We start from the raw sequence: 14,264 nt of genomic DNA, 5'->3' as shown, positions 1-14,264 counted from the left end.
TATTATTATTTTAAAACAATCTTTATCCATGTGTTAGGTAGTTAACTGCAATTCTAGGTAAATCAATGTTAAGAATGAGCCTGCCGGTTCACTCGTTAAGCATCTGTCTGTATTCTGTTCAATTTCAAGTTCAAGTCCCATCGCATGCGTAAGGAAATATTTTTTTTGCAAATGGCAGAAGGTGGGATGGTGGTTAATTTTAAACATTCTGAATAAATTCTATCATTCTTCTTTATCTTTTTCCACATTTGGTTCCTTGTTTTTCCTGTTCTCCTTTTTTTTTCTTCTTACTGCAATTGATTTTTGCGTGAATTGGGAGGTCTTCGTTGCCTGTGAGGCCGATATTGTGTAAGTTTTATAGTTATTTCCTTTCGTTTTGTGATTTCCGCTGTGTTAACACTTTTCTGTCGAAACGATATTTTGCTCGTTTGCTTGATGTTCTGTTAAACACTCGATTGGTTACTTTTTAGGCGAGGATATTGCGAAAGATGTTATTCCACCGTGTTAGTCTGATTTCCTCTTTTTTTTGTGAGGTGAGTATGCGAATTGAGTTGGGATTGCATCAAAATTTTTGACATAATCTTGACGGTAGGTTGATTTTGTTAAAATATCAAAAATGATTGTGTAATTGGTTATCGGATGGTTAATTAGGTTTTGGGTAGTCTCCGTATTACTTTTCTGTCAAACGAAACCAGGTGCGTACCGAAAACCTTAGTTTTTGCAAGTTTCGGTTGCAGAAAATGGTGGCTGTCAATGCCACACGGCCAGGTACACGAGCGTGTGCCCAGGCCATGTGATTTGGTGTCACTCACTGTTTACTTATTTAGGGTCACAGGGGTGGGGATACGGGCGTGCGTCTAGGTCGTGTGTGGCTATAGTGGTGCAGGGTTCATACGGGCAACGAACACGGGTGTGTGCCTAGGTTGTGTAACTCACTGTATGTGGTATAAAACCACACGGTTAGAGACACGGGCGTGTACCCAGGCCATGTGAGTCACACGAGCAGGGACACAAGCGTGTGTCCAGGCCGTGTAACTCACTGTTTATGCTTTTAAACCACACGGGCAAGGCACATGGGCATGTGACCTAGCCGTATAATAGATTATTGGGGCCCGAAACCTGTTTTCGAGGCTGTGAACATTATTTAAAACTGATACTGACCTCTTGAATGTACGAATGATTGAATTTAATTACATGATAATTGTCTGATACTCTGAGACTGATTTGTGAGCAACGTAGTTATATGTACACTATAATGCTTATTCTGATGTTGAAATGCCTTATTTAATTGTGAAATGAATTAGAATGACTGAATACATGTTACGGGTATTTGTGCACTGCATCTGCATGGGTTGGGATATAACGAAGGAAGAAGTAATCTGTTCTGAACTAGTGGCTAGGCCACATTGGGAATCAATATGATTCTGGCACTATGTTGCATTCTGATCTAGCAGCTAAGCTGCATCTCCGTAAAAGTGTTAAACGAACACTCTAAGGTGTGCAGCGTTTGTTAGACATTGAATGTCCATAACGGTGTGTTGGGATGGCCGAAGACGGTGTGTAGCGGTTGGGGTTAGGAATATTGCATCTGAATCTGATCTGTATTATATTTGAAACTGAAATTGCATATATATATATATGTAACAAATATGCTCTGTTGCATATATATTACGCACTGAATTCACAACTCATACTGTTATTGATTGGATTTCAGATGGTTCGCAGTCTTGATCTGGTCAGTGCCGCGGGAGCTCGGTTAAGCTTTTAGCTATCTTTTAAGTGTTATGTTGAGACTTTCTGTAATTTATGATAATAGCACTTTGGAAGATTGTGTACTAACGAAATAACTAATCTTTATGATGAATATTATATGAACCATGGTTTAGTATTGTTATGTTACTTGTGTGGTATATGAGTATCGTTGATGTAACTCCCTAAACTTGGACTGGACTTCTAGACCGAGTGTGGGTGTTACATTTAGGGCACGTTTGGTTCGCTGTAATGGAATAGAGGTGTAATGGAATAGAGCTGTAATAGTAATTCAATTGTTTGGTTGAATGGAATGGAATAGAACTATAATGGTATTCTTGTGTTTGGTTGAATGGAATGATGTTGTAATAGCATAAGGAAAAAAACTAAAATGACTAGAATACCCTTGACAGAAGTTTTTTTAGGTTGATGATTATTGTTATTGTTATTAAATTTTAATAAGATTATTAATATAAATAATAAATAGTTTAATCATATTTTAACATAATTATTATTAAATATAATTTTAAAAAACATAATTTAATAAAATTCTTAATATAATTATTCTTATATGAATTTACTAAAATCATAATATATAATACTATAAAAATTATATATAATGTACGTTATTATTTTTAAACTGCAATACATATTTAATGTGCTAAAATATCATTAGTGAAACAAAATAGAAATTAAAATTATCTTTACTAGTTATATTTTGCCTTTGTTATAAATTATTTCAACATATATTTACTTTTGTATTATACTTATAAAATCTACTCTATTTCTAGAAGACTAATTATAAGCTTAAGATATGGTATTAGCTGTCTCAAACATATATACAAATTCCCCCACGTTATTTGAAGATACATGATACTAAAGCAATTAATTGTTTGACTAATCAAGGGACTGATTTTGTTTAGCCATAAAATACATCAATATATATATATATATATATATATATATATATATATGTAATGAGAGTTTTTCATTTACATCTAAACCTGTCCATGGGCTGGGCTGGGCCCGGGAAAAATTTTGGCCCGACTCTTAGGCCCGGACCCGGCCCGAAATATGGGCCTAAAATTTTGCCCAGGCCCGGCCGGGGAAAAAAATAATAAGCCCGAGCCTGGCCCAATTTTTAAGAAACACAAAAAAATTATTTTAAAAATAAAAAAATAAAAAAATATATTTTTAAAGTATTTTAAAATTAAAAAATAAAAAAATATATATTTATTATATTCAGGCCGGGTTGAGCCGGGCTCGAGCAAAAAAAGTTGAGCCCGAGCCCGGCCCATTTTTTAAACGGGTCTCGTTTTTTTGCCCAAGCCCATATTTCGGGCCTATATTTTTACCCGAACCCTCCCATATTTCGGGCGGGCCGTCGGGCCAGGCCGGGTCGCCCGGCCCATGGACAGGTCTATTTACATCCAAGTAAAGTTATTTTAATTTTATATTTTTTTGTATTTTTTAGGATTAATATTTTAATAATTCAATCGTTAAATTTATTGATATAATTGTACTTATTATGTATGTAAAATTTTAAACTTATTCAATATTTCTATTACATCAATCCAAAATATCATATATATATATATATATATTAATATTTATAGCAAAACAAGTGATATTTTGGGTTTTAATTTGTAAAAAAAAAACGACTTCCTTAGGTAATATATATTTTAATAATTTTAATTTATTTTCTTAAAGCAAAATAAAAGAATAAAATTAAATCAAAATTTTCAATTTTTAATATATAATTTGGTAAATTAAAATTAGTCAATATCCAAACTTTACATGAATTAAAGCATTTAAAACATGCATTATTTAATAAATTGAAAAACAAATCTATTACATCAATCCATAAAAATTCAATTAAAACTTGAATAATAAATGAAAAATAATAGTTAAAACATAAAAAATAATAATTCTCGATTAAAACAGTTTACTAGTGTTTGAGAAATTCAATTATCCTTAAAAAACAACACATTAATCATCAAGAAACAATACGACTTGCATGCTTATCAAACTAGCTCAAGGAAGTCAATTGGGAGACTAAGACCTCTTGATTCTCGAATCTTAGACAATACAATTTAATCATTTGTGTCTTATACTTTAAGCAAATATTCTCTCCATTGAAGGTGTAGTAGATCACTTCATGCAAGACAACAAATCAAAAAGCAATTATATAAAGTACAAAATAGAAATCTCTAAGCTTCAAATCTGGAACTCTTTCATGCGGTGGGTTGGAATCAAGGATGCACAAAAATCTGTAGAAGGGAACTGTAAGTGCGGAGGGAAAAGATTATCATTAAGTCAAAATAAGGGAAGAAAATTACCACCAGAACTTGCTTCAATGGAATCTTGTAATATGATACAATGGCCCCAACCTTCAATATGTAAAGTGAAACCATCCAATGGATATTAGAACTATAGTAATTTCAATCAGGTGAGAATCTTAGTCTCTCTAAAACATTAAATAGGCCCTTTGAGATAGCTCACCTACAGACTCACCACTTGAGTTCATAAACGTTTGCGGTTTGGCAAGCATGACAGGAACATTTCCTATAAATCCTGGGAAAAAAGTAACTATCTCAAATTAAATATTGCATAATGGGACATTCTGAGTTGCCTAAGAAAAATTTTGAACATGAATTCATTTGTAATTTACCTACAATTTTCATTGAAATGAATAAACTTTTACTTTTTATTTTCCATCTGTCAGGCTAGAACTTATGTTTTATTATCTTTATGCATAAGGAAATTCCAATCTTGATGCTTAAACTAATATGGAAGAAGATGAAGTATAAAAGGTTTTTGGATAGTTTATGCCACGCATTAAATAAGTTTCTCAAAAAATATGAAAATTGTGAAGTCACTAAGAATTGCAGCTGCTATTGTCTGCCATCATCCAAATCAAAGATAAACTTAGGTGTGAAAGATAGTGATTTTGGTTTGTAAATTCAGCTCAATTGTATTCGACTATTGATAGCAAATATATACAAGATTACATCAGAGTGTTATCTACAGCTATTCACAATTTGAATTTGAATTTTAAGTAGAATAAGATCCTAAAGAATAGGAGTGATAACAAGTCTAGTTTGACTTGGTTAACTCTCAACAGCCCCCCGCAAACGGATGGGGGAAGTCACCATCAGTTTGTCTCGAAGCGTAAGAAATCGAGTTGTCGATAAAGGTTTCGTCAAGACATCGGCTATTTGATCAATGGTCGGAACATAGGAGACGAGAAGATTCTTCTGGCGTACTTGGTCTCGGACAAAATGAAAGTCCAACTCAAGGTGCTTGCTACGAGAATGAAAAACGGGATTCGCAGCTAGATAGGTAGCGGAAACGTTATCGCACCATACTTTCAGCGTTGTTGGAAGCTTGTAATTGAGTTCCCGAAGAAGGCACTGAAGCCAATAAACCTCAAAAGTAGCTGATGCTAAAGCTCGATATTCTGAATCTGTGCTTGAACGAGCGACAGTCTTTTGCTTACGAGAAATCTAAGAGATCGGATTGGAGCCAAGAAAGATAAAATATGCAGAAGTGCTCTTTCGATCAAGCTTGTCGCCACCCCAATCAGCATCCGAAAAAGCAACAAGTGAAGCTTGGCAAGAAGAGCGAAGCACGAGACCATGATCTATTGTGCCGTAGAGGTAACGTAGAATCCGTTTCACGGCTTGCCAATGATGGAGGCAAGGAGAATGCATAAATTGTGTAGCTTTGTTCACTGTCATGGTTATGTCGGAGCGAGTGAGTGCCAAATATTGAAGAGACCCAACAACCTGTCGATAAAGCTTAGGATCATCAAAGGTAGAAGAAGTAGTGCCGGTGAGGTCGGCTTGCAGCGTTGAAGGAGTCGAAACCGACGAGGCATCTTGCATATTCGCATGATGGAGCAAAACTTTGATATATTTGGATTGCGTGAGCTGCAAACCACTCGAGAACCACACAACTTCAATACCCAAGAAATATGATAGTGGTCCTAAATCCTAGAGCGCAACAACCTTCCCAAGTTGAGCAATAAACCGTTGTAACAGCGAAGAGGATGATCCTGTCTACACCAAATCATCAACATGGACCAAGCAATATGCATACTCGTCATTACCGAAATATATAAACAGCGAACTGTCAGCCTTGGAACCGTGAAAACCAAGCTGTTGTAGTGCATTCGAAAGGCAAAATAACCAAGCTCGTGGCGCCTGCTTTAAACCATATAGCGATTTCTTTAGAGCACATACAAAATCGGGTTTAGAATGATCAACAAATCCCTGTGGTTGGTCCATAAAAATAGTTTCATCAAGAGTCCCGTGAAGAAAGGCATTCGAAACATCAAGTTGCCGAATGGGCCAATGACGATTGACGGCAATGGAAAGAATTAACCTTATGGTGGCCGGCTTTATAACAGGGCTGAAAGTCTCAACGTAATCAAGGCCTGGTCGTTGATGAAACCCTTTTGCAACCAACCGCGCACGACATCTATCGAAGGAACCATCCACTTTTGTTTTTACACGGTATACCCACTTGCAACCAATTATATTCGAAGCTCGAGAACGAGGAACAAGATCCCATGTGCCGTTTGATAGAAGAGCATCAATTTCTTCTCCCATTGCAGCACGCCATACTTGCTATTTTATCGCTTGATTAGTATGACGAAAAGGGTCGATGGTGTAGTGGACGCTTGAGATGAAAAACCTTTAGTTTAAGTGAGCCAGTCTGGGAGCGTAAAGTCATTGAATGACGTACGGTAGGTGCCTGAGTAGTGGTAGGAGAAGCATTGGGACTGCTAGAACCTATTGGGAATGTGATAGGGTCATTGGGAACAATGGGAACAGGTTGGGAGGACACGGTGGTGATGGCAAGAGATTGATCGGCAGTCGGTGGGGGGGTACTTGGGACAGTAGGGAGATGCTGGTTGGGGTATGGGCTGTAGGCAGTGGGACGACAGGTAATGGATTAGAATCGGAGCGATGGCCAAGAGAAAAAATGGTTGTCGGGGAAGGTGGAGGACCGAGAACCGATACGTGCCCATCACTGGACTTGAATGGAAAAACCTGTTCATAAAAAATAACATGGCGTGAGTAAAACACTTTATTGGTGGACAAAGATAAACATTTATAACCTTTGTGAAGAACACTGTAACCAAGAGAAACACATTTGGCAGACCTAGGCTCAAGCTTATTTTTGGTGTATGGACGCAACCAGGGATAGCAGTAACAACCGAAAATTCTGAATGACTTGTAATCAGGGTCACGATGAAAAAAGGCTTGGTAGGGTGATTTATGGTGTAATTTTGGAGTTGGGAGACGGTTGATAGTGTATACAGCAGCAACAAAGGCATGATCCCAAAATTTGGGAGGGACAGAGGCATGATGTAACAAGGCGCGACCAGTTTCGGTTATATGACGGTGTTTTCTTTCGGCGCAGCCATTTTGTTCAAGGGTATGGGGATAAGAGCTGCGTTGGATTATAGCTTCAAAGGCCAAATATTTTTCAAGGGCTTGGAATTCCCCACCCCAATCGGATTGGAACTGCTTAATAGGTAAACCAAAGTATTTCTCAACAATAGCACGAAATTGAATGAAGCAATTATAAACATCCGATTTACGACGAAGAAAATAGATCCAAGTATATTTGCTATAATGATCAAAAAACGCCACATAATATAGAAAACCATCACTAGAAGTAATTGGAGAAGGACCCCACAAATTCGAACAAACTAACTCTAATGGTTGTTTTGCTTCATATGTAGAATCCGAAAAAGACAATTTGTGTGATTTACTAACACAGCAAGTTTCACAAAGAGATGAATCATGCTTATTAGAAGCAGGCAATTTATTGAAACTAAGAACTTTATTGACAGTGTTTGAGCAATCATGGCCTAGTCTAGCATGCCATGTAGACAACGAAACTGAATGACAAGCAGGAGATACTAGATCAGTGGCTAGACGATATAAACCATTCTCGATGTACCCTCTATGCAGAGTTTTCTTCGTCCGTCGATCTTTAACCACAAATTAATCATGAAAAAATTCAACAGAGACATCATTAGTGAGTGTAAACTGAGGAACATACAATAAATTTAGGTTAGCCTCAGGAACATGAAGAATATTAGACAATTTGAAAGGATGAGAATTAAGAGTTAAGACAGACGAGCCAACACGAGAAATAGGTAAGGTTTTACCATTGGTGAGAGTGACTTCGTCAGAACCAGTGTACTCAGAATGAATGCCCAGGTTTCCCAATTCAGATGTCAAATGATCAGTGGCACCGATATCAACTATCCATGGCTTGGGATTTGTTTGAGGAGACGAGCTATAGTTTGCTGAGGGTTTGGGGTAGGACTCGGCATATCTTGGGCTGGGACACTGACGACTTGTGTGGCCACGTCCTTTGTAGTTGTAACATGTTGGATCCTTGGGTGGGGAGGCAGCTCGGCCACGACTGGAATAATTGCCATTGTGCTTACTGTTACGACCCCGTCCACGATTAGCGGAAGTAGAAGGCTGCCGACCGGTAAAGTGGGCAACGGTAGTAGGATGAAGAGGCTCTTGAACAGCTTTCAATTGTAATTCCTCAGAAAGTAATAAGCCAAACAAATCATCAAAGGATGTTGACTGTAGTTTTGCCTCTAGATTGCGAACGAATGGTCGATAATCGGCACCAAGTCCTCGTAAAATATGATCGACAAGATCGTTTTCAGAAATAGCCGCATTTAGAGCCCCGAGTTGATCAAAAATCCATTTCGCACGGTCCATGTATATGATGATTGAATCATCGCCACGAGACAAGGCATGAAGAGAGCCTTTAAGGGTCTGGATTTGAGCCCAAGATCCGGAAGTAAAAGTTTGATGAGCTTTGTCCAAGCTGCGAATGCGGTAGTGGCTCTGACTGCTTGAGATAGCACGGACTCAGACAACGAGCCAAGGATCCAGCTAAGAACCATTTGGTCCTTAAGAAACCATGGCTCATAGGCCGGGTTAAGAGCATTGTCAACGGTCTTGGGAGGAGCTGCTGTGCCGTCGACATGATGAATGAGTTTTTGGCTATATAAGAGAGGGTTCATTTGTGTTTTCCACAGGAGGTAATTAGAGGGAGTAAGCTTGATGGTGATTTGATTTGGCATGGAAGGTGGAGAGGAAACAGTCGAATTGGCCATGAGGAAAAAAAAAGGAGAGGAGGCGGTGATTGAAACCTTTTTACTGGCAGTCTGATACCATGAAAGATAGTGATTTTGGTTTGTAAATTCAGCTCAATTGTATTCGACTATTGATAGCAAATATATACAAGATTACATCAGAGTGTTATCTACAGCTATTCACAATTTGAATTTGAATTTTAAGTAGAATAAGATCCTAAAGAATAGGAGTGATAACAAGTCTAGTTTGACTTGGTTAACTCTCAACAAGGTGGGATTCTAATCTAATCAGTTTCCATTATCCAATACACTCTTGTTTGTTTTACTGTTTAATCTAATTAGTTTCCATTATCCAAGGGTCACTAATCCACTTTCAACTAAATCTAAGGTTGATATTTTTTTAGTTAAATTTTATATATCTTAAAAATCATTAAAATTTCAGCCATAATTTTAATTGAGGGTAAATTACTCTATTTAAACAAAGTAGTTGAAACTTCCATTATTTTTGTAGTAGAAGGGAGGATCTTTTCCCAATGAGTAATCTAAATGCACTCTTCAAGGTTACAATGTAAAACAGTATCTTTATCTAAAGCATTCAAAATCAAGAATAAAGTTGCAAACAATTGCAGTTAAAACTTTTTAAGGTATGAGTGGCATACAAGTTACAAACACTCTCAAGAGGCCTCAGGCAGGTAATGTCTCCCTTAGGTTCGTTAATGACATGTGGGAGGCTAGTGGTAGATTATGAACATCAAAGAATATATAATTATTAGTGTTTTACAGCACATCTCATCACCAAAACCATAAAACAATCAGTTAGAAGTTTCAATTGCAAAATATACCCTTCAATCACCAAAATCATAAAATAATAAAACAATCTGTTTAACAAGTGAGACCAACTCAGTCAAAGGCATTATATTAGTATGGATAGATAATTAAGTACCCATTACGAAATATACCCTTCAAATACACTACATACAGTTATTCAAAATTGGAAGAAGTAGAATCAACTCAATATCAAAGCAATATACTAGTCTAGAATTAGAAATTTGGGACCCTATCATGTCTAAATGATAAATTTATGAAGAAACAATAACCCATTCCAGCAAAGTTCCATGGCTATTATATTTTCAACAGGCATGCAATACATCAAAGCATATTGAAGTTCTTGAATTTAACAGTAGTGAAAGTCATTCGAAGATTGAACTTTTTTTTAAAAAGTACCTTTTCCAATTTGAGCTTTAAAGTTAACTGTGTTAATAGAAATCTCTTTAGCCTCAGCTATAGCGTCTACCATCATAAAATCCACCTGTTGGCAAAAAAATGAAACAAAAAAATCATTAAAAGAACATTAAATTCGTTAAAAAAATTAAAACGAGGACGTTTTAATACGTTGTGGCCGGTGCCATTGAATTTCTTAACGGGATTACCGAGACTGACGATGAGCCACGGCTTGCGAGGCAGAGACTGCGGCCTGGGCTCGGGCGACGACACCTGGGCATCCTCCACCGTATTGGCGAGAGAAGAGTTTGAAATTTTCGTGGAAAAATTACGGAATTGAGTCATGGTTCTTTTGGTAGCGGCAGAAATTTTGAAGGAAGGATGAGATCTGGGGATATGAAATCTGGAGCAAACTTTTTGGGTAGAAAAAAGCAGGATATTTTGGTCTCAAAATTTTGGGGAGAAGAAATCAGTAAACGGTGAATACCAATTCCTTACCTCCACCCCTGAATACCTATTACAGGTGCTGAGGGAATAAACAAGTAATAGCAAAACGATGGAATAGTAAACGGTGAACCAAACAGTGGAATAGGGGTGTAATCACTGTAGCGCGTGGAATAGGCAAGGAATGGGATGGCTATTCATGTCAACCAAACATGCTGTAGTGGTATCAGAGCTAGTTGCCAACACTTAGACTGTGTTTGGGCTCATAATGTGTGAGAAAAGTAGCTTAGTGATAATTTTGTATCTGAATTAATATGAATAAACTGAAACCTTAGTGAACAACCGAGCCTCCAACGCTGACCCTATAAGTATTTTTATTCTGTTATAAAGATTGTAATACCTAAACCATTATTGGAAAAATGTTTTAATCTAAAATGGTGAAATCATCCTGTTGGATGTATGGACTGATCTGTGTACTCTGACATTGTAGCTAGATTGCTATAATGAGTTCGCGCGGCAATCGTGGACGTGGTATGCGGAGGTGTCGAGGACGCACAGGAGGAACTCGAGCAGAGTTATCCTCGGGATGTCGAGGGTCAGTTACTGAACTACTCCGGTCGAATTGGGCTGAGTTAGTCAGGGGCGTCATAGGAGTCGCTCCTACTATTGCAGATTATTGGCTCGAGGCTACGGAGTGTATTATGACAGATCTTGACTGCACTCCCACTCAGAAATTGAAGGTGCTTATCAGCAGTTAAATGTGAAAGTTAGGAAAATTTTTGAAATAGTGAATAGTACACTAGAAATAAATATTAAAATAATTAGAATCGAAAATGAGGAATCGAGACCTCGGGGATTTTAAACCGAGCCATAAATATTTTTATAAATATTTATGTAGTGTTAAAAAGTTAGTATTAAAGTTTCGTTAAGAAATTTTAAAGTTCCAATAATTAATTGAACAAAAAGGACTAAATTGTAACAAATGCAAAATTATGGGAAATGATTAAATAGCTTAAATGATAAAAGGAAGAGGGCTTAAAAGGAAAATAGACCCAAGGTCTATTTGGGCAAGACGGCAAAGGCATGAAATCAGCAACAAAGTAAGGAGAATTAAGGGCAAAATTAGAATATTGCAAAATTTACTTAATAAAGTTAGGACCAAAGTGGAATTATCTAGATTTCTCTTTATTTTTATGCATTCTCATCAGCAAAAACACCATAGAAGGGTTTCCTTAAGCTGGTTCTTCCTATTTTTACTGCAGGTAAGTTCAATTCTTGATTATTTCTTGAAAATTTTATGTTTTTGTGACTTTTACAACTAGGCCCACTTGTTGAATTCATTAGTTTTTGATTCTATGAGAGAAGTTGAAAGTTGCTATGAATATGTGCTAGAAGTATATGATGATTTAGCATGGAATTAGAGCTTTAAATTGTTCATATGCTGATTTTATTGAAAGAATTAAATAGAAAGTGAATGTTTGAGACCTAATAGTAAAAGAGTTTGAAGATAGAGTTATATGTGGAAATTCTAAATTTCAATAGTTTTGTAACAACTTATAATGTCTAGTTAAAGTATTAATTGAGAAAATTAGATTAATTTAGGGGTTAATTGAGAAAGAACCGAATTGTATAAACTGTGAAATTTGGGGCAAAATGGAAATCAACATTTTGCACTAAAGTAGTTTTGGACAGCAGCAGTAGTCTAACTTTGAAAAATCACCAAAAATTGTGGGAATTGAATTAGAGGATGAATAAAATATGAAATTAAATCTTGTTGAGTCTAGTTTCTCATAGAAGAAACGGTCTAAGTAATGGAATTGTAAATTTTGATATATTTGAAGTTTAGTTAGACCGAGTCAGAATGAGTTCAGAATCCCCTGTTCTGAATTTGGAAAATTTTTAAAAATTGTAAAAAAAATAATTATGAGTTATAGTTTATATTATTATAATCCTTAATGAGTCTATTTTCAAAATAAATAAATAGAAACATCATCTGAATTCTGTACAATGAGATAATTAATTTTTAGTGAAGAGAGGTCAGAACTGTCAGACAGCGAAACAAAGGAAACTTTAAAGAATAAACTGTACTATTTTGATAAACCAAAAATTCTGAAATTTTTATGGTAAGAAGATATGTGAATCTAGTTTCGGGGAAAATTTACGGATCTTAATTTTGAGTTTTGTATCTCTGGGGAAAAATAATTTAGTAACTCTAACTTAGACGGACAACTTGAATTTTACATACAAGAAAATAGTGAAAGTACGAATAATGTTGTTTAAATGTGTTATACACATTAAGGATGAGGAATGGAGAGGAGGTGGAGGAAAATTGGGAAATATATGAATGATTTGTGTATAATTGGTCATATGTTTGATTATAATGGATAAACGATGAAATATGAATGATGCTTATATTTGTGTATTATTGGTCATGGTTTAAGCTCATGTGTGAAAATAAAGTTTCATATTATGTGTGTATGGTATATTCGGTATATGAGTTGGCATGAAATAATGTCATGAATGATTTATCATGTGGTTAGTTCCAAAAAGAGTTATGTTTAAATACACTAGCTTGCAACTATGGTTGAATGATATGTTTATATCTTGTGTGATGTGCACAGGAACAAGTGTGGAAAGATAATGAAATAGTAAGTTCATATGGCTGAAATTTAATGATTAAATGTTAATTTCATGAATTATATAATGTATGATGAAATATATATTTATTGTTGGAATGAGAATAAAATAAAAATGCGAAAATTGAATAAATGATCAAATTGAGCGGATCGCCGGATTTGAGTACTTCTGATCAAGTGACAAAGTGATAAGTGGTAGCTTTAGCTACACTTATCTGATCAAGTGACAAAGTGATAAGTGGTTGCATAGCTACACTTATCTGATCAAGTGACAAAGTGATAAGTGGTAGCTTTAGCTACACTTATATGATCAAGTGACAAAGTGATAAGTGGTAGCCTAGCTACACTTATCTGATCAGGGACAAGTAATAAGTGATCATACGTAAGACCATAGTTATACTATGGCCAAGAGGAAGTGAAGTACTCAATTTTTCGTAACCGTTCCCTAATTTGATTAAGGATGGTAAGTGAAAAATGGGCCCAAAAAAATTAAAGCAAATGGATAAGTGGTTGTGTATTTATAATAGGATGATGTTGTTATTTAAGCTAAAGTGATATCTTCATTGCAAAATTGAGAATTTCATAAATGTGTTATTGAATGGTATAATCGATAAACATTGAGATAAATGGTAAATACGTATTAGTATTGAACTTAATGTCATTGAATTGTACGTGAATTAAATGGAAATTGCTAGTGATATGATTTAAATTGTGCGCATGAGAAATTGCGAATTAAATGAAATGGAAATGAAGCATTGAATTGCATGAGTATGTATCGGGTCTCGTAGGCCCTAATTATTATGATTATAATATTTTGAGGATATATTGTGAAAAGTTATAGAAGCATGTTAATTATTTTGAAAGTTTTAATTTAGATGAAATTTTATAACTCGGTTTAATACGTTTACAAGTGTATGTGTTTTGGTAATGCCTCGTACCTTATTCCGGTGTTGGATACGGGTAATGGGTGTTACAACTATCCTACGCACGATGTTGAACTAGCTGCGGTCGTGTTTGCTTTGAAGATCTGGAGACATTATCTGTATAGTGAAAGGTGTATTATTTACATCGAT

The 14,264-nt window shown here is 35.8% G+C and overlaps 1 protein-coding gene across 1 annotated transcript; it reads right to left on the bottom strand.

Annotated features, from left to right (window-relative positions):
• Nucleotides 1-3,685: 3,685 nt before the first annotated feature.
• LOC105766190 (peptidyl-tRNA hydrolase, chloroplastic) lies at nucleotides 3,686-11,204 on the bottom strand. Its single transcript, XM_052630411.1, has 7 exons — nucleotides 11,112-11,204; nucleotides 10,610-10,625; nucleotides 10,283-10,557; nucleotides 10,115-10,199; nucleotides 4,256-4,323; nucleotides 4,089-4,139; nucleotides 3,686-4,019 (listed from the first exon to the last, which is right to left on the bottom strand). The coding sequence occupies exons 1-7, from the start codon at nucleotides 11,202-11,204 to the stop codon at nucleotides 4,002-4,004; spliced, it is 606 nt and encodes a 201-aa protein (XP_052486371.1). The 3' UTR covers nucleotides 3,686-4,001.
• Between the last annotated feature and the right edge of the window lie 3,060 nt (nucleotides 11,205-14,264).

The sequence above is a fragment of the Gossypium raimondii genome, chromosome 5 (genome assembly GCF_025698545.1).
Source record: "Gossypium raimondii isolate GPD5lz chromosome 5, ASM2569854v1, whole genome shotgun sequence".
NCBI classification, from domain to species: Eukaryota; Viridiplantae; Streptophyta; class Magnoliopsida; order Malvales; family Malvaceae; genus Gossypium; species Gossypium raimondii.
Note: the sequence above shows the minus strand (reverse complement) of the source record. Positions and strands in the feature narration are given on the sequence as shown.

Coding starts and splice junctions, on each gene's coding strand:
- LOC105766190 (XM_052630411.1), bottom strand. CDS start 11,204: ATGACGCCCCTGACTAACTCAGCCCAATTCGACCGGAGTAGTTCAGTA. Junction 10,200..10,282: donor TCAATGGCACCGGCCACAAC/GTATTAAAACGT, acceptor TTTTGCCAACAG/GTGGATTTTATGATGGTAGA. Junction 4,324..10,114: donor TAAAGCTCAAATTGGAAAAG/GTACTTTTTAAA, acceptor CTTTTTTCCCAG/GATTTATAGGAAATGTTCCT.